General features: G+C 40.3%; 1 protein-coding gene and 1 long non-coding RNA gene across 5 annotated transcripts; one reads left to right on the forward strand and one right to left on the reverse strand.

Moving 5' to 3' along the window:
• Positions 1-263: 263 nt before the first annotated feature.
• On the reverse strand, positions 264-16,176 carry U2AF1 (U2 small nuclear RNA auxiliary factor 1). Of its 2 annotated transcripts, none has more exons than XM_068915345.1 (8): positions 15,958-16,176; positions 12,743-12,830; positions 9,206-9,272; positions 5,818-5,867; positions 5,091-5,189; positions 3,782-3,915; positions 3,358-3,450; positions 264-953 (listed from the first exon to the last, which is right to left on the reverse strand). In XM_068915345.1, the coding sequence occupies exons 1-8, from the start codon at positions 15,999-16,001 to the stop codon at positions 815-817; spliced, it is 714 nt and encodes a 237-aa protein (XP_068771446.1). In that variant the 5' UTR covers positions 16,002-16,176; the 3' UTR covers positions 264-814. The 2 variants fall into 2 exon arrangements, with proteins under 2 accessions (XP_068771446.1, XP_068771454.1); XM_068915353.1 differs by lacking the exon at positions 9,206-9,272 and adding an exon at positions 10,089-10,155 and having other exon boundaries at positions 15,958-16,115.
• LOC138061757 (uncharacterized) lies at positions 15,046-19,369 on the forward strand. 3 transcript variants are annotated; one of them, XR_011135667.1, is made up of 3 exons: positions 15,046-15,231; positions 16,665-18,410; positions 18,513-19,369. It is a non-coding gene; the product is annotated as an uncharacterized lncRNA (long non-coding RNA). The 3 variants fall into 3 exon arrangements; XR_011135666.1 differs by lacking the exon at positions 15,046-15,231 and adding an exon at positions 15,544-15,628; XR_011135668.1 differs by lacking the exon at positions 15,046-15,231 and adding an exon at positions 16,200-16,308.
• The last annotated feature ends 21 nt before the right edge of the window (positions 19,370-19,390 follow it).

Raw genomic sequence — 19,390 nt, forward strand, 5'->3', positions numbered from 1 at the left:
CTGTACTTTAGGACCTCGTACTTCCTTCAATACATCCTATGTAAATATATCCTGCTGCACGGAGCATGAGTTTTGGAACAACTCATCTGCCTATTATGAATCATTGCAATAAGATTATTAATCTTCATGCTGCACTAGGTAATTTCCTTCTAGCCAAAGACAAGGGATTTAATCAGGAATCATAAGAAATTGAACTAGGAACTCTGGCACAGCCAAGAGTAGCAACTCAACTACTCCAGAGTGCTTAGAAAATAGGCTTTAGATTTTACACCATGGAATTGGATTTATTGTAAATGCCACAGTCACATTGATAGACAGAGCACAGACTTCTGGTAACAAACAAACATACATTTTTGTAACTAAGCATTTCTACTTGGTAAATAAATGCACTTCGCATAGCCTTCCTTTTAAATGTGCCTAAACTAACCTAAATAAGCAGACAGCATAGCAGAAAAGGGAAACTTATGTGAGTAACTGTTTCTCAAGCAGTATATTATTTTTACTATGTATATAATATTTTATATTATATACACACACATTTTCATCAACAGTTCAAATCATACCCGAATAAAAAAAACTGGAGCTCCTCCAATACATTTACCACCTTTCCCTCAGGCATAGTTAATCCAGGTATTTGTCAAGATAGAGGAATGACAATTAAAAAGACTCCCCCCACAAGAAACAAGTTACACAAAGTATACTGTATCACTACAAATTTTTATTCAGAAGCCCATCTTTAAAAAAAATCTCATTATGAACTTGTTTGGTCAAACTACAACACTTTCTAGCAGACATACAGTAAAAATGGCATGGCTCAGAATCGACCAGATCTTTCACGGTCTCTTGACCGCCTCCTATCACGTTCACGTCCTCCTCCTCCACCACCACCACCTCCACGACCACGATCTCTGGATCTAGACCGACGTTCACGGGACCTCGACCTGGATCTATGCCTTTAAAGAAAGTTGGAACATTTTATTGTTTCAGCACATTCAGTAACTTACAAACTACGCGGTGGAATATTCAAGGATATAAGTAACGGGGAAGAGGGAAGATGATGTGGGATTTAAAGTATTTATAAACTGGCACTCAGGCTGCAAAATCATGTATTTACATACCGAACAAATTTAATACTGAGGAGTCAACACATACTGTGAAAAGACTCAATTGTTCACTGCCAGGCATTCTTTTATAAAAGAATGTACAAAACTTAAGGCATGTAGAGGAACTAAGTGCACTGTTACACAGCTTCTAATTGAAGCCACAAGAAAAGGGAATACCTGCTTTTGTAGTCTTAACTATACGCACACTGCAAACAGCCTACAGCTGTTTGCAAGTCCACTCCTATGAAATCGGCTGCATGAACTAGCAGTTATAAGTTCTCTATTGACTTTTTCACTTCTGAAAGGCATCAGCATTTGCAAGCAATCCTCCTTGCCTCTGGGGACCATGACTTTTAACATCAGGCACAAAGCTCAAAACCATCCAGAATGTATTGCTAACACAGCTACTAAAGATTTATAGCTTAGTACAATTTTAAATAGCTGTAGAAATACAGCGGAACTTAGCATCTGTGTTTGCCTGAACTTCTCAAAGTCTAGGTTTGCATTGAGATGTTCCTGGGGGGAAGGGGTCGGGGGCGGGGGAGGGGTAAGGCAAATTTCACTATGACACAGAGACACACAACCCATGTGCCACCGAACTGTCCAGAATTATTAAATTCGCCCACTATTTAGAAGTTTTGGTGCACCTTCCCTTTTTGTAACTGAAACTTGCATATCCATTTTGTGTATAACTATTTTCAGGTCACTCTAAATTATATACTCTACTCATAAGCCCCACTGACTCAAGGACTGATTTTATTTTTTTTTCACATCAAGCCTTACTGCTAGCATATGACAACTTTAGCTTCATAAAGAATTTAAATAGGGCCAATAAAGAAAACTGGAGGAAGGACTCAACTATTTGTTTTACCACTGACTGAAATTGGGCTACAGGTAAAACAATCATATTTCAAGGTTGATATGTCTTGCAAGAAGAAGTAACGCCCTAGGGCTTTACTGAGCTGGAAAGATCAGGATTCATAAGAGTAACCAAAAGGCAAAGACAAGAGCATGTTTCCTCTTTTCAAAAAAGGAATCAAATATCTGACAAGGTTACATTTAAGATCCAATTAATATTAACTGGGATATTTTAGGAAAGTATTCAGTCAAATACTTGTGCCTAAGCAATGCAATCTGCATTTTCCACAGTTAAATTCATCCTTGCAGATCCTAAAACACAGCAAAATATTCACAGCACTAAAAATAAGTATTTGTGAAAAGGGAAATAGTTGGCCAACTAGAGACACTTACAGGAGAAACATTTTCATAGTCCTATGCTCCTTCCATGTTTGAAAGAGGGAGAGGGACCTCTACAGAGCTGCACTACATATAAAGTTCAACAAGTTTATCTGCCTATCTTAAATATCACAAGTTTCCTAAAAACAAGGAGACTCAATTCAGCTCAGAACAAACCATACACGAAACAGGTGTCACAGTAACAGCAGTAGCTTTTAGGCAAAGTATCTTGATAAATATATAGTGTAGTATATATATAATTTAATACAAATAATAATGTGTAATTATCACAACCTTTTTTGCCATTAAGTGAAATTGTTATCCCTTTGCCCTATCAAGCATTCCTATCAAGGAATGTTATTTTGTGAGACTACCGTTAATAAGAAGTGCTCAAGACAGTGATCTCCTGTTACCAGTAACAAGGAAGTAGAAGAATTAGCCACTAACTGTTGAAACTAACTAAAGGAAATAGTAAAAATAACTCAGGTTCCTTCCCGAATATAGCTACAGATACATCTGATTGTACTTAATGCTGAAAGTGACCAACCTGATTCTGACAAAATGCCCCAAAAGCCAAGTATCCTGCTTCTAACAGAGACCAGCAGCAAATATGCACAGAAGAGGACAAGCAGAGAAAAGCATGAAGCAAGACTTCTGAATAATCTCTCAGCCTGTAACACCTCGTAATTAGGAGATCTGAACCAGAGGTAGCTCCTATGTACTTAGTAAGTCTCAGCGGATATTCTTTTTGTTGTACACAGTCTTCTCTTACACGCACATCAGCCTTCAGCATCCCTAGCGCCTCTTAGGAGGAGCACTACTTTAGAACAAAAAGATGGTCTTTATAAAACAATTAAATTGGCCACTTGCAAACCTCACTTGATGCCTTTCATTTGCACAGCTATCAGAACTCCACTGGAAAAAGGGAGACACAGGAGTTTTTCGAGTTTTGCCCACAGAATATTCAGCTACTGATCCTTAATTTATCTGTGTTAATTGCATTCAAAAGCAAACTCACTTTTTACGACGACGCCCATACAACTCACGTCTTAACTCCCGAGAAATGGGCTTCAAATGCATAAAGTTGCAGAAACCTCCTCGTGTACACTCCCTGAAACAGAATTTGAGAGATACAGTTAAAATTCTTTGCTCTACACTGTATCTGTATGCCCTAAGCCCTAATGGTCTTCTAGCGACCTAAAAGTTAGTCAACTCTAACATTAAAAACAATGAAATGTAAGCATCATTTATGGGAAATGACTCAGAGTACGTCAAAGCCCTAGAAAGATGGCAAAATTCAAGAGGTTGACTGCAGGTCCTCAATATTACTGTTAACTGAAGTGCTTTTTTCCTACCCAGAAGATCATATAAAAGCCACACCCAAACAATCACCTTTTCTGCGCAAGCCTTTTATCACAGAAAAACAGGAAGTAACATTTTACCCCATTTCATATTGACGGCAACAGGCCTCTCTGAAGTCAGTCACAGGTGAGAGCTCAGCATGAATGGGCTGTCCATTAAACCAGCGATTGTTCAGGTCAATCACAGCCTTTTCTGCATCTTCTTCACGGCGAAACTACAAGTAAAATGAACATTTTTCTCATGTTATAGAGAAGCAACAGAGGTAGAACAAATATTTTTACAAAATCAATTGTGTGATACTCATGGCTTCGGGCTAGTCACCGAACTAGAAGCTACTTCAGAGTTCTTGGGAAAATCCATGAAATCAAGGGTAAAGACGTTAACTTTTCATTAACTGAGATTAAGAGTTAACCACAACACTGATATTTTTCTGAAATATGTTATATTTGGTCTGTCTTAAGTTTTGCACCTTGTACTAGAAGATATGAGAACATTATATTTTCTTAATACAACTTTAAAGAAGGAGAAATGCTTAGAGTACTTTCTAGAATACTAATGCTCCAAATGTAATGCAACTTTTTCAGGCATTAATGAGACCTCCTGAATCAGAACTGAAGCTCTCATTTGCGCAGAGCATATATGATTTATGAACATTTAAACCAGTTTTAAAAGAAAGGTTAAACCCAAGAGGATTCAAGAGTCCTTTGTGAAGCTTACCATTTGCAGATTCTCAGAGTCAGCTTTTATTCTTGATTATTATGGCTTATACAGCTAAGAATTTTAGGCTTCAAGGTAGTTCTTTCCAGTTAAAGGAACGTACAATAAAAATATACACATAATGCAATTTCCTTAAGTTACAGCTCGGTATTGATTATTCAAAACTGATACCAATGATTGTTAAGAGCTAAAGCTAACTGCTCCAGTTTTGCAGCTTATACCACCCAGAGATACTGTCAGAGATAACTTACAAGACTTTTTTTTAAACTGAAAATGTAGAAAGTGCATTTATTTTCTAACCTGTTGAAAATAAACTTTTGCTTAGCAATTAAATGCTCAAAAGGTAGCGTGATTGGAAGAAATATCAAAAAGTAATCTTGGTAAACTCAACAGTTCAACGGTGACTGCCGCAATGAAAGTACGCAATGAAACTGTATAACCTTCATAAAATGGCACAGATTCTGAATATTAAGAAAGCTTCCCATCAATAAAGTTCTTCACATTCCATTCAGATTTTCAGTCTTTCTAGTTTATATTATGAAGTTGGAGAGAAGTTTAAATCCTTAAGAGTTACCTTCCCCAAAAGAACAAGACCACAGTAGCTTCTTAATTATAATCAATAAATAACATCTCTATTCATGATATACTGCAAATTTATTTTTTGTATCCTACCTTTACGTATACATTTCCAACTAGATGATCTCCAAGGTTATCACAAACATTCATCTCCTCAACTTCACCGTATTTTTCTTCCATTTCTGTGAAGACCTCCTAAACATAAAGTAACCAATTAAAAATTTAGGGCACATTAGTTAAAAAAACAGATGCAATGCATTTAACTATTACTGAATACAAAAGTAGGCCTTCCTTAAAACACTTTTTTACATTTCTGGTTTTAAGACTAGTACTTGGCTGGAGTAGTACTGTGTCCATCCAAAAGGCAAGAGCTTGTACAGTGCCGACAGGATACAACAAATAGCTATATAAACATTAAGCATGCAGTATTTAAGAAATACATAAGATGCACAGAAAACACTAAATAAGCTCTGCTGCTACAACTTTCTTTATATTCATTTCTACGCAAAGAACGAAAAAAGTGTATTTTGAGTTTACAGGAGAGAAGAGGACTATGAAATGAAAACGCTACATAGCTCAAGTTGCTGATTTTTAAATAAACCAGAGTCTACCATGAACAGTAAAGTTAAAGTCAAACTACCCAAGGGTTACACTAGGAAATACTTAGCACTCAAAGCGCGAAGTTTTACACGAACACCCGAGGAAACAAGTGCACTTCTCTGAATCCATCTAACTGTGATATGCAGTGAATCCATCCAACTAATTTGCTTCCACAATTCCCAGAACATTTCAATGCATTTCAAACATTAACTCTTCTACATACCTCAAAAAATTCATCATAATGCTCCTGCATCTCAACATCACTCACAGCACCTGTAAGAATCAAAAGTCATACTGATTAGAATCTATAATTAGTGATGAAGAGATTCTGATCTTACTATAAAATATAATCTAGAGAGGCCACCTGGAGCATAAGACACCATATAGCATGTAGCTAACTAATAGGAATATTAAAAGTAAGTATCTGTGAGCAGCTTTAGTCTCCAAAGTAATATCTCAAAACATTATACTGACATGGTCAAACCAAGACAAGCTTTAATCAGAGCCAAACTAATACGCTACAAATTTAAAGGGAGGAAGGGGAAAGCAATTACTTTGAAATATTATTTAAATCTAATGTACAGTCCCACCCTCTATCTACCAATGATTTTACCTAAACAGAAGGCAAGTGCTTTGTCAGGTCTGCATACTTTAAAGCATAATTACAATTTAGTGTTTCTCTTCCTCAAGGCAGAATGCCGTTAAGATGTCCACCTCTCCAGCACATATAGACTAGAATTTGAGAGTTCATAATGTAACATAAGTCAGTTTTTATATAATTTGTTCGGAATAGTTATTAAAATGACACAGTTTTTTTGGTGCCCTCAAAGAAGGATATCATAATGCTTTACAATAGAGAGCATTTTTCTTATTTAATTTTGAATATCACTTTATTTTTCTATAGTCCTGCATATGAGCTTTTAGTGCAAGAGAAGCCAGCCATATATTTGTGTTAGATTATGTTCATGCTCCAAGCTGGACTCCATAAATAAGCGCTGCTTGCCTGCTGCTATAAAAAACAACATAAGTTTGGCTGAGTTTTCAAAGCACTGAGAATATAAAACTGAGTTTCATTTATTTCTTCCATTCTACTGCGTTTTAACGTACATTAAGCTGTATACATTCAAGCTTAATGTATTAGCTCTTCAGCAGTTAAGTGGTTTTATTAAGATCAAGCGGAGCAGTTTAAAAATGAACCCTGCGTTTTATGCTAGAAAAGTATTCTAGCCTTTAAAATACAAATACTACTGCTTTAGTTACCAGAACGTGAAAGACAAGAAACTGGGCTGACAAAGCTAATTTAATTCACTTCAGGCTGCTGTGAAAAAAACAGATGCTTTGGGCTCAGTCATTCCTAGCTAACAGTAAAAACTGTACCATTTGGAAGAATTTTACATTTTTGTTCAAAGGCTCTCATATTAACCAACCACACTCTCGGGAACTTTAACTATTTTTCTTCCACCCTGCTCACCTCCTGAAGGTGGCTAAAGGGCATTTGTTATATAGGTTAGGCTGACAATGTTTCTGGATTTAAAACGCGTTTGCTTTTAGAAGCTTTCTTCTTCCCCACCGTTTCCCCGTGCTTATATAGCAAATTCAGGAAATACCAAACATTAAACCAGTATTTCTAGAGAGTTTAAAACTTAACTACATTCCCAAGGTTGTGCCAACACCAGTAACGATAGCTTACTAATATCTAAGGATTTTTTTGTTTGTTTGTTTAAAAAGGTATCAGATAGGGTTCCATGAGAAACACGGGGAATAATTCACTTTTACCAAATGGAGAGGTGCTAAAAACTTGCAAGGAGATTTCACTGTCAAACTAAGAGATGATAAACAACAATTAGTTAATGACTGCTTGAATGTCCTTCTAAAGTGGGAAGCATACATATGCACAGGCTTTACAAACATTCGTGTTCCAGGGCTACTGGTATCTGAACCTTGAGAAGCCCAACTACTAATTAAAATAGTCAGGAAAACTATTACTGTTCAAAACTAAGGTTAATCCTCTACGACGGCAAGAAAAAGGAAGACAGTTAAGCAACAACAATAAAAGCATTAAATAGCTACCCAAGTTATCCATTTAAAATACATGCAGTACTTAAGTAGGGACAAAAATCGAAAAAACAAGGGAGCAGGGAGTTTCAGCAAACCTACTGATTACAGAGTTCCAACTCTACCACATCAGGTACAGTTAGGCTCTGTTAAGTAATTATCCACTTGTCAAGACAAACTAAAGTTTAATACCAGTATTTAGAATACTAGAGAATCTGTTTAAATAAAGACTCTTGCAGCTATACAATCTAAACAGCTTCACAGACCAAACTGCTGTAACTCTGTGCAAATTAGTTACCAGCGCATTCAGAATTTAGGGATGTATTGGAAATATCCAACCGCACATTTTTGATGTACCAAGACAGCATGAATGACTAAGTATCTGTAACAAAAAGGCCTACAGATCAATAAAACTGCTTAAACATCTAGACAAAATTACAAAATTCATTATGTATCTAGCTTGATTGTATGACACAAAAACTCAAGCTACTTAATTGGGGCATCATTATTTAAAAAAAAAAAAACACAACCAAAAACAGCATTGACTTTTAAGTTAGTTGCTGATTTCACAAAGCACGTCTAATTAAATGCTGGTAACTAATCTGAACTAGTCTATAGTCCAATAGTCAAAAAAAGGAATAGCCAAACAAAGCTTATTACCACACAGTCAATGTTCACTTCAACAAGAAATATTAGTTAGAAAATAACATCGATCCTTTTTGGTCCTAAAGTCTTTTGTATTTTATTCTAACATTGATGATTCAATCACAATGACAAATCACAGAGCAACAATCTTGGTCATTTAACTTCTGCCAGTCTTAGAGTAGGCGTGTTTTCTTTTGCCCATTCCTACCTCATGAGGAGTCATTAAATTAGTTCATGATCACACCCAAATGGCTTTCCCTCCTCAAATGTACATAAATATATCTTTTTCCTATATAAATATGCAACATGGTTCTGGAATTTAAATTTTCAAAGCATGGAAGGAATTTTAAACATGCACCTATCCAAAAGGACAGCTGCCAAAAGGGAAGCATTTGTCAGTCAAAGTGTATCCTTTCAATGTAAACTCTCAATGGAGGCTGCTTGAAATTAGGACATATTTCTGCATGAAGTCTAAAAATTTTCAAATTCAAGTTCTCTTAACATTTATAGAGCAGGAAATTTGTTCTGGATGAAGTCAGTTTGTCATTGTTCTGCTCTTTAGACAGTGAAACCTAATAGATAGCATAAAACATACAGAAAAGCATCCTTAGGATGCAGGCAACTGGCAGGGAAAAAGAAGGGAAGCAAGCAGCACATCAAGACTGCTTTACAGGGGAAGTATAATTTCAACCCTTTTTGGTTTAATAGGTGGTATCCAGATCCCCCTCAAATTTGTGGGATTAGGGAGGAAAGTGAGTGCGACAAAAAGGTTTTGGGTTTTTTTTTTTCCGACATTTAATGAAACGTGGTCAGTTTGATCTGTTAAACTAAAATGGTAGACCAGCTTAAGTCGACACTGAGCTCTGACAATCAAGCCCAGGGAACCAGTGAAGGAACTTGTATGAACTTACAGCGCAAACCGTCAGCAGACTGGGAAGAGTTTTGAGGGTTACGGTAAATGTTCAAGAGGGCAATGGTCTGAAATACAAAACGCAACAACTTTATATTATGGAAAATAATTTTAACAAGAAACCGGTTTCCTTTAGGGTCGCTTTAGCCGAGTCTGTGCTGAAAAAGAGGTGGTTATTCTCTCCCAAGAAGGAGAACTTTCACTTATCTGGTGACCTTTCTGATCAACCTAACACTGTAAAGTAATAGAGATCTCATGATACTCCATTATTGTATTTTTTAAAGTCATTTTATTCACCAATGTTGCTATGAAGGGGTTTCACGTGATTTCAGGTAGAAATGTATTAGATGACACCCAAATGTGGTATTCAAATTATAAGCGTAATAATTTGTTTGAATTTGACTTTGTTGAATGGTTTCGTAGTAGCAAAACCCCAGGAAAGGAAAAAAAAAAAAAAAAAGTAATACAATAATCACAGCATAACATGAAATCTCCATTTTCCTAGAAGGGTTAAGATGAAAGAAAATCCACAGTTTTGGGAAACTTACCGTACATCACAAATACACCTATTTTTTTGGTTAAATCAAGAATTTGAGAAATGGCTGCAGTTCAGCTGTTTAAAAAGAATGCAGTTATCACTAAGCAATTGAGTTTGAGGTTGTACTGGAAAAGAGAAACAGGTCCAATTTATCAAGTCACTTTCTGCATTCCGAATTGCATACATTTCACAAGTTCTTGATATATGCGCAAGAAGAGTTCCGTCACTTGTCCTGTTTGCAACAGCTTTATGTCAGCAGCTCAGAAGCCAACATTATTTTCTCATAATTAGGAGTGGGCTCTTTAACACCATTCTTTAAAAAAATTTCTCCAACTGTGGGACTTACAGTGTGAGCCGTCAGCCGTCTGTGCACTGTTTTGGGGGTTACGATAGATGTTTTGAATCAAGATGGTCTGCGGGGAAAAAAAATAAAAAGGGGAATTCTACTGGCTGCTGTGCATATAATAGACAATTGCAAAGAGACAACTTGTTTGCAAACAGCTATAGGTAATATTTTATTCTTAAGATTTCCTTTTGTATTTGCAGAATATCTTCCAAAATTGCTTCCAGACCATCATATTATGAAAACAGTTTTAAATTAACCACCAAGAAAGAGCTGCATTTGTCCCATCAGCTAACCTCAAAATGGGAATTGTGAGGCAAGTACCCTGAAAAATCAAACTACTTGATATGACACGCATGCCTAGTTTTATCTTAAGATCAGATTTATTTCTAAATCTAGAAAAAAAAAAGTTATTTGCACAGCATAGAATACATAGTGCCACAGAGTCTAAAAAGTTACACCGGGCAATAAGGTTTTTCGGCATTGGCTACATCTCATTTTGTGCATCAGACATTTCTTGGTGGAATTTCTGTTTAAATAATATAATAGCATCATAGGTTCACATGTTTCCGATCCTTCAAATAAGGACAATATCCTTTTAGCCCTTCTGCTTTTTACTTGAAGAATTAGCCCAGGCAGACTTGAAACCTTACATTTGTACCGTTCTTCTTAAAATCAAGTTGTCTGAAAAAACAAACCATGTTTAAGTTAGTAAACTAATATTACAAAAAATTCCAAACGTCCATATCACTGTAAGCAGCTCAAAAATTGAGATTTGATTACTTAAATACAAGCTCAATGTTAGTTTGTATGAACTGCAATCCCCAAACAAGTAAGTTTAACTTACACATTATTATTAGTCACAGTAAGAATTCAGAGCTTGAAGTCAGAGGACCAGCAATATCATATCTACATATGCTGCCCACTTAACACGTAAAGAACCTGTAATATCACATTTGCATCACATACTTGTTTTATTACGGGTGTGGTCGTACTAAGGAAAGCTATTGCGTTCTGTGGCCCAGGTTTAAAACAACATGTTTTAGTCTACAATTGGAGAGAGCCAGAAACATGCATACAGTTACAGTGTTTCTGCTGATTGGTAGTAATTTGATAACTCCGGATTGCATGACCTTTCCTAACATAGCACTTCAATAAAATAGCTGCACCAGCAATAGTAACATAAGAAAAAAATATTGCGGCAATAACTTCCCATTACTAAGATATCTGTTCTTCTATTTTCTATCACAGCTGATTACCAATCTGCATACAAATGAAAATTTCTATAATTAATTCTATACAACTGTCAGGTTTGCTAGAAACATTACAATCCAGCAAGCCTGCCAAGCGCAGTGCCCCAAGGATCCCAGACATCACTAGATGGCTTGGGCATGCCCTGCAGACCCACTGCAGTTGGCATTTGTGACTGCAGTTTCTAAAGCAAAACTAAAGATTGCATTGACAAAGGAAACTGCTATTGCATACTTTTTTTGTAAATAAAACAGATTTAGAGTTCTCAGAAAACTGTTTTTGTACCTGCAATGGGCCCTCTAGATCAACAACCCAAATACTCACTCACTCCCTGCCCCTCGAACTCCTCCTGCCCACTCACACACTCATGAGGAGGCTTAATTTTATCAGCCCTACCACTCTACTCCCCTGTCATGTGCATAGTACTTGCCTTCCCTAATTCTCCCCAAATGGACACCAGTCCACTGTTCCAGAACACCAGTCAGTTCTGCTCTAAGTCAGTTAAAAGTAAACTTGCACAGGACTCCACTGCTGCATAAGTTTTACCTTTGTAGTAAAACTGCTGACAATGCAACAACTTTCACAGACACTGATAATCACATACAATACTCTCAAAGAAATCTATTTACCTGCATACCTTGACAATCAGCAGTGATAGAAAAAGATAAAGCATACAGTTCTCCAGGAATGTAAAAGAAGTTTTCTGAAAACTATAGAGCTCATAATAATGATAATTAAAAAAAAAGTTATCAACCACTGCACCTCTTTTTTTTTCTAAGCGGACGTGCAGTCAAGCTCTATGTCTCTGATAATATTAATCTAGCCAAAGATGAAATAAAGTCAGCTGATATACCCTCAGCTACCAGGCAAGTTGTTTTCAAGAAACAATTCTTTCACATTCAAAGGAAGTGTGTAAGTTACTCTCAAAACGTAAAAGCCTGGGTCAGAGAGCAAAGACAATGACAGAAAAGTTGCTTTTGTTTATTATTTTCTTCGTTTATATGAACAAAAGATTTAAGCTCGCACCTTTGAGATAGGTGGAACATGCTGCCATTGTTTGTGATTAAAAAAAGTCTGGGACGGTTTAAGTGCCTAACATCACTGAGAAGGCACACTCACCTGAAAGTTAGCACTGGTTGGTCTCTACTACAGGCAAGCTTACAACAGCATCGCTTCCTGCAGCCATTAAGGGTGACAGGAGATAATTAGAAATGCTGGGAGAAGTAAATGGAATACCCCCAAAAAAGCAAAAACCCATATAAACTGGGGCCGAAAGTGTAAATTAACTAGTTAATTTGGAGCTCTAATTATTCACTTGTATCTGAGGATCTTTTTTTTTTTTTTTTTTTTTTTTAAAGAGGCAAGAATCTACTTTCACAAGAATAAGAAAAAAAAGGAAAACAAACCTGGCTAAATGTTGGTTTGTTGTGCAACCGAGAACATCTGTCTCCATGACGACAAGCTCCGATTTTGAAATAAAATGAACAGTTGACTCTGCAAGTAAAAAACCCCAGATAATTATACACTGGGATAGAATCACATTAATATGCAAATAATATAAAACACATTCCCTAAATGCCTTTACCTTGATATGGAAAAATAAAAATAGAAAAAAAATGAAGACAGTATGGGAAAGCATTAAAAGAAACCTGTTCATATGCATTTCTCTTTACCCCTAATTTACAGTTTATGTCATCTGCTGAATTTCAGCAGCTACTCAAACCCAAAGTATATTCACATCACCATCACCAACACAGATGCTAGGCTGATACTATTTTACCCTTCCACTTCTCCCATCTTGTCTTCGTATCTTGCTTCATAGCAATCAGTTCCACTGGGTGATGAGATGGGAAATAATGTGAAAAGCAGTCTGAAAAGTTAACACTATGAACTATACAGATGTGTCTTATTTCATATAACCCCTAGTCTAGACAACATAATGCGCTTTAAAGCCGATGCAGTTACACCTATCTAATGTTTTAAAAAACCCACCTGTTAAAGTTATACCCTAAGAACTCTTAAGCCTTTAGCAGGATGAGCAAATCATAGCCCCCTCTTTATGCTTTAAGATGATTTTTGTAACATCTAAGTCAGATGTGACCTCAGGCTCCCTCAACAGCCAGTGGAGAAGTAATTCAAATATCCTTTCTCTCACCTCACTATTCCTCGACCAAGCTTCTAACCAGAACCCCCTACGACAAGTACTTCCATATAGGTGACTTCTGCCTAAAGGCCCTCCTGCTCATTTCTGCCACTGTGCCAGTATGCTAACTGCTCAGCCCTTTTACTGTATTTACAAGACTGCTGCCAGCACAATAGTTGAAATGATTCAGGTAAGACAAAAATAGTGTTACTTTTAAATGAAATGTTTCAGTGTTTACACTACAATTCTGCCCCACGCAAAGCTACAGTGGCAAAAGTGAAAGGACAAGGAACACCATTGTATGTGGAAACAGACCCTCTGGAACTTTAAGTTGTTGTTGCTGCTCCAATTAGTATCTTGTGGAATTACATTTTCTGACGAGCCTCTACAGTTATGTTGGGCTGAATGCAGACCTATCTCAGACAAAAGAAAAGAATTTCAAGCAGATAATATCCAACCCAAGGAAAGCCCTAGATGGCATTGTTATAAACCTCCGTGCTTGACTACTAAAAAGGCCATGCTGCTTTAATGTAAAATTGCATTTCCCATCTAAAAAAAACATAAGTTGCACAATGTTTTTAGCTATTCAACAACAGCCAAGCTGATACAGATTTTGTTTTTAAACACATTTCAGGATTTGCAGCGAGAGATATTGATATAGAGAATACATATGACCAAAATCAATTAATAATTGAATTAAGCCATTTCCATGAGCAGAGTAAATTATTTCAAAAGAAAGTGTTTTATTTCTTAAACATAGTTAACTACGGATTTTCTTGAATCAGCTATCATCTAATGCCACCTTCAAAATTATTGTGGTTTACGAATGCCAGTAAAACTCCAAAATATATTAGTGTAATTCACATGGAACGATGAAAGACAACAACAAAAAGCTTTCTTTTTCCCACTTTGTTTCGGAAAAGTGAACGCAAAATTGTGAAGGGTAAGAAAACTACTGTGGTATATACATAAGTTAATGAAATACAAGAGTTCCCCTGGAAGAAAGATCCTTCCCTTGCTCAAAATTTATACTGTTTTTTTTCCAAAATTCTGTGTAACCAACATCAGCACTTGAAAGAGAGAAGGTATTAAAGCATATCTATCTCTAGCAAGATGCTTTATTGTAAAAATCGTAACATGCTTACTTGTCATCACATTTTTGAAAGCATATACTTTGCATTACAATATACTTACTGTCCTCTCTGAACTCTGACTGGAAACTTTAAATTAAACAACTATAAAATTTCTGATGAGGCCTCAAATTTCAACACTTCCTGGAAAGTTCTGCTCACTTTCCAGATAGAAAATAAAACCAGTAGAAGAATTTTATGCCTAATGTATTGACATATACAGATCCTCTTAGGACTGCAATGTAGTTTGCCAGAAAGGATGGCTTATTAGCACAGCTGAAGAAAGGCTGCCTATACTGCTTTTTTGACAGAGGCACAGACGGGGGCTGCCATGCAGTACTATGAACTATAAAGGCCAGTGAAGCCTCGCGGCCAGAGCTTGACAAAAGCAGACTAAGCTTGGCAGCACATCGACGCCCCTTCCGTTTTTTAAAAAGCAGAGAAACACGTTGGTCTGGCCAAGCCGACGGTGACCAAAGTTTCATAAAGGACGGTTTCGTAAGCAAGCGTCCGACACCGAGAGAAACCAGCAGCGCTCCCGGACGAAAGCTGCGGGCAGGAGCCTGAGGATCGAGATACAGCAGCCAGGGAAAACCCTCCGCGCCCAGGGGAGGGAGGAGAAGTAACACCTCGCCGCCCTTGCAGCACAGCGGAAGCTCTCGGGCTGCTGCGGTGGGGGGGGGGGGGGTGAGACACAGACAAAGGGGAAGAAAAGGGCCTCTTCAGCGGGCGGCGGTGGCGGGGAGCTGGGCGGCCCCGGCCGCGAGCGAGGCGCAGCCGCCGGGGGATGGGGAGTGGGGGGGGGGGGGGGGCGCGGCCCGGCCCGGCCCGGCGGAGAGGAAGGGCGGCGGGGGGGAGGGAGGGGGGAAGCGCATGGGCGGGGCGGGGCGGGCCGCGCGGCGCGAGCGCGCGCAGGCCCCACGCGGCGAGCGGCGCGCGCCTCCTCCCGCCGCTGGCGCACGCGCGCTCCGGCCCGCGGAAGGAGGGGGGAGGGGAGCGCGGCTGCCGCCGCGCCACAGGTCGGCGGGAGGGGGAGGAGGGGGAGTGCGCGCCCGCGCGCCCGCCGCGCTTCCTCTTCCCCGCGGCGGCGGCTGGGCGCGCCCCCGCTCCCGGCGGCGCCAGGGGGGAGGGAAGCGAAGAAACGGACGGCTCCCCGGGGCGGCGGCGGAGTGGGGGGGGGGGAGGGGGAGGGTGACCGCAGCGGGAGGAACAGGCCGCCTAGGCGGGCGCTGCGCGTCCCCGCGCTCCGCGGAACCCGCACGTCGGTCCCCCCTAACGGCCTCCCTCGAGCTCCCCGGGGCGCCCGAGCCGCGGGAGCGGCGCGGGGAAAGGGGATGGGGCCACTCACTTGTCCTTCTCTGTTCCGAAGATGGAGGCCAGATACTCCGCCATCTCCCACCGCCCGCCCGCCGGACAGCCCGGCGCCGATCGCGCACGTCACAACCTCCGCGCCGGAAGCGCTTCTCCCGGGCGCCTGCAGGCGGGGGAGCGGCGCGGCCGTCTGCGCATGCGCCCGCTGCCTCCCGCCGCTCATTGGCGGAGCGCCGCGGCTCCCCCCTCCCCCTTTGCCTTCCCCTCCCGCCGCGCGGCAGGCGCGCAGAGGTCCGGTTGGCGCCACGCGGTGCCGTTGCCGCGCGTGCGCAGTGGGCGCCGGCGGGCCGCGCCGGGCCCCGAGGCGGGCTGGCGGGTGGCCTGCTGGGTCAGTGCCCGGCGGCCGTCGGGGTGAGAGGCCGGCTCTGTGCCGGGCGGAGGCAAGAGCCGGGCCGCTCGTGGCAGGGCTCCGGGAGGTCGCGCTTCCTGAGTGTGCGAGGCAGAGCCAACTGCCCGCTGGGGATTGAGCGGTTTGTGACAAAATGGAGACCGCTCTGTCGGTGGCCTGGAGCCTGCCTTGCCCTCCCGCTGGCTGCCGTCTTATCTAGTCAGGAGTGCGGCATCAACCCGAACGCAGCTCTTACTCCCCCTTTGTTCAGACGGAAGAAAAATTGGAGTATACTCTGCCCCTGTGTCTGGATATGTGCCTCAATTTCTTAATTATGCCCTCCTCTTACTCTACAGCGTGGCGTGGCCGTGGGAGCGTTGTCCCCCAGCTTGTGAAGGTGCCTGCCCGTTGGCAGAGTTAAGCCGAGAGGAGAAAGGAACACGGCTGACTCAGTGTCTCAAGGAAATGGGGAAGCGTCTTACGGATTTTGAAGCACGTAGCTAAGGATATGACACCTAAAAAGGTGGTAGTTCATGGAAAAAGTCGTTGAAGGGGGACACGAAAGAAGGGCTTACTGAGTCACAGCATTAACAGAAGTTCCTGTGGCTGCAGAGACGATGTGGATGCTGCTTAGAAGCAAAAGAGTCTTTCTGCGATTAGTCATCGGTTCGAAGGACACTGACAAGGACTCGGAGTTAGACCTTTGTTATCACAACTTGCAGTGCTGGAATAAAGTTACTGTTCAAAGAAGAGGAAGGGCCAGATATTTGCAGTGGTACTGAAGGAGTTTTAAATATGAGGTGGATGAGCGGCGAAGAAAAACACCCAACAATTTTTAATTAAAAGCAGAGTGGAGGGTTAGCAGTTGGACGAAATTCCCTCTAATTATTTTGGAGAGCTTCATGGAATTACAGGCCAAAAGCTGCAAATTTGAACCAAAGGAACTGACCTTTTAGAAATGGAATAACCTATCTGGATAGTTGTGATTTGACACAACCTAATCAGCTTTTGCAACAAAGGTGGAGCTATGGTCTGAAAATCACTGTAGGGAAGCAGAGCGTCCTCTTTTTAACCCCTTACCCTCCAATTCCTTTTATGCCACAGTGCAGTTATGCTGTTGTTACTTTTGGTAGATGTGCAACATAATGGCTAGCATTTCTGCTTTAACAGTTTCCTCTGAAAGTCATAGCAATATTAAAAGTAGTTTTTGTGAAGCCTCGTAAATGGGGCTGTGTTAAAGGAAAAGTAGTTGCAATACAGAAGATGAAGACTGAGCACTCTGTATTACAATTAAAATTCAGCTTTCAGATATTTTGGAATTCTCCAGAACATTTACAAGTATGCCTTATTTCACAGACGTGGGTTGCCCCCTTGGGTTAATTCACAGGACAGGTGCTTGCTACGTTGTTCCCTGACACAATACGTTTGAAATTTAACGTCAAGTCCAGTTCTGAGAAAGTGAGTTGGACATTTGTATTTCTGGCTGTTTACAAAAGATGTTTAAAATGCATCAATTTTAAAAATGCAACAGCAATTTTAGTAACATTTGAGTCCCTTGACAATAGGTATGCTCAGTGAAGGGAGTTTAGTTGCTTGCTTTACATTTGACAGCTGAACATAAACGGGGAAATGTGACTGTGTGCATCAATAAAGCTAGTGGTCCTCAAGAAAACAAAAGAAAATAAACTTTGCAAGAAATCAGAGGTGAATGCTAGGATGTCAAAATAACCTGAGTTTATGAAAATGCATTATCTCCAAGCCTTTGCTTAGTTATACTTCCTCTTTAAATAAAGAAGCACAGCAGGCTCATGGTGTGAATTATCATTTACGTGTCTCTCGTGCTTTTTTCCTTGAAAGAACTCAAGGCACAAAATACAGTAGTCATAAAGAAGTGCTGAGCTGGAGCCACCTGGTTTCCTGGTCTCAGTTCTGGACACCTTGTTTCTAGAGATGTCAGGTCCCTGACAGGTAAAAATTCGTCTGATTTCTGTGACTCTGATAACAGCCCCTGGAATTGCTCAGTGTTGGCTGATCGAAAGACACTGTGACCCAGCATGCGACAAGAACAGTCTTCCTGGAACTCCATTGTGATTGAAGACTTGGTGAGTAGGAGTCTTTGGATCTGCTCATATCTTAGAATAGATGTTCATTCCTCCTCAACTGTTGCGTGTCCTACTATGTTCTTTTTGTACTTACGTTTTCAGATGTGAAGCTGATCTGTTTTCCGCTGCTCGTTACTGAGATGACGAAAGATTTCTGCCAGAACTTCTGCCATGTACACACAGACTAACTTCCTGGTGCCATCCTCCAGGCACCTCCAGGCATACTCCTCTCTGACTGCCCTACAAATTTGCAATTAGGACTGAGGTGCTGGCAAGCAGAAATCACTGGTGAAATCTGATGAGATCTTGATAACAGAGACTACATATCACTGCTTAGCTTTGCATTACTGTGTGCACGCCCAATAAGATTCATCTGTTACAGAGTGTACTTTCTTTGCCTCAGTTGCTCACTGTTTGTCTGCCTCCTACCTAGACTTACCACTGCGGTATAAACTCGCTAAACCAGTAGAAACCAAACCCCGCTAATAAAAGAATAAATTCCTGCTGGTTTGTTGAACTGAACTGACTCACTGAGTAGTTACTTGAGTGCCAGTGCTAGCACAAGGGAAGATCATGACTACTGCATATATGGGTTGGGAAAATGGTGATGAAGGAGTGTGACAACCCCTTTTAAATAGCAGCATGCTGTTAGATCAGGTCAGCCACCTGTTAGGAACATGCTGTGAGCCTTAACCTAGCCTGACTAGTCAAGGTAGTGAACTACAACTACAGTGAGCGTACAAGGAGCTGTAACAAAGTAGAAGTTCCTGGAGATTTTGCTTAATCACTAAAAGCAGCCTGTAATGTGACTGTGTTCACAGAGTAATTGTTTTTACGTATTAAGCAGAACAAAATTGTATTGATTTTAGCTTTTATGTATTTGTTAAAGACTCCGGCTAAAGTTTGTTGAATTATATGTTTCTTGTTGCAAAATTAAAATCTGTTTTCACTGCTTGCAATTCTCTAAGGTCTTACTCCTT

The sequence above is a fragment of the Struthio camelus genome, chromosome 1, assembly GCF_040807025.1.
Source record: "Struthio camelus isolate bStrCam1 chromosome 1, bStrCam1.hap1, whole genome shotgun sequence".
In the NCBI taxonomy this organism is placed as follows: Eukaryota; Metazoa; Chordata; class Aves; order Struthioniformes; family Struthionidae; genus Struthio; species Struthio camelus.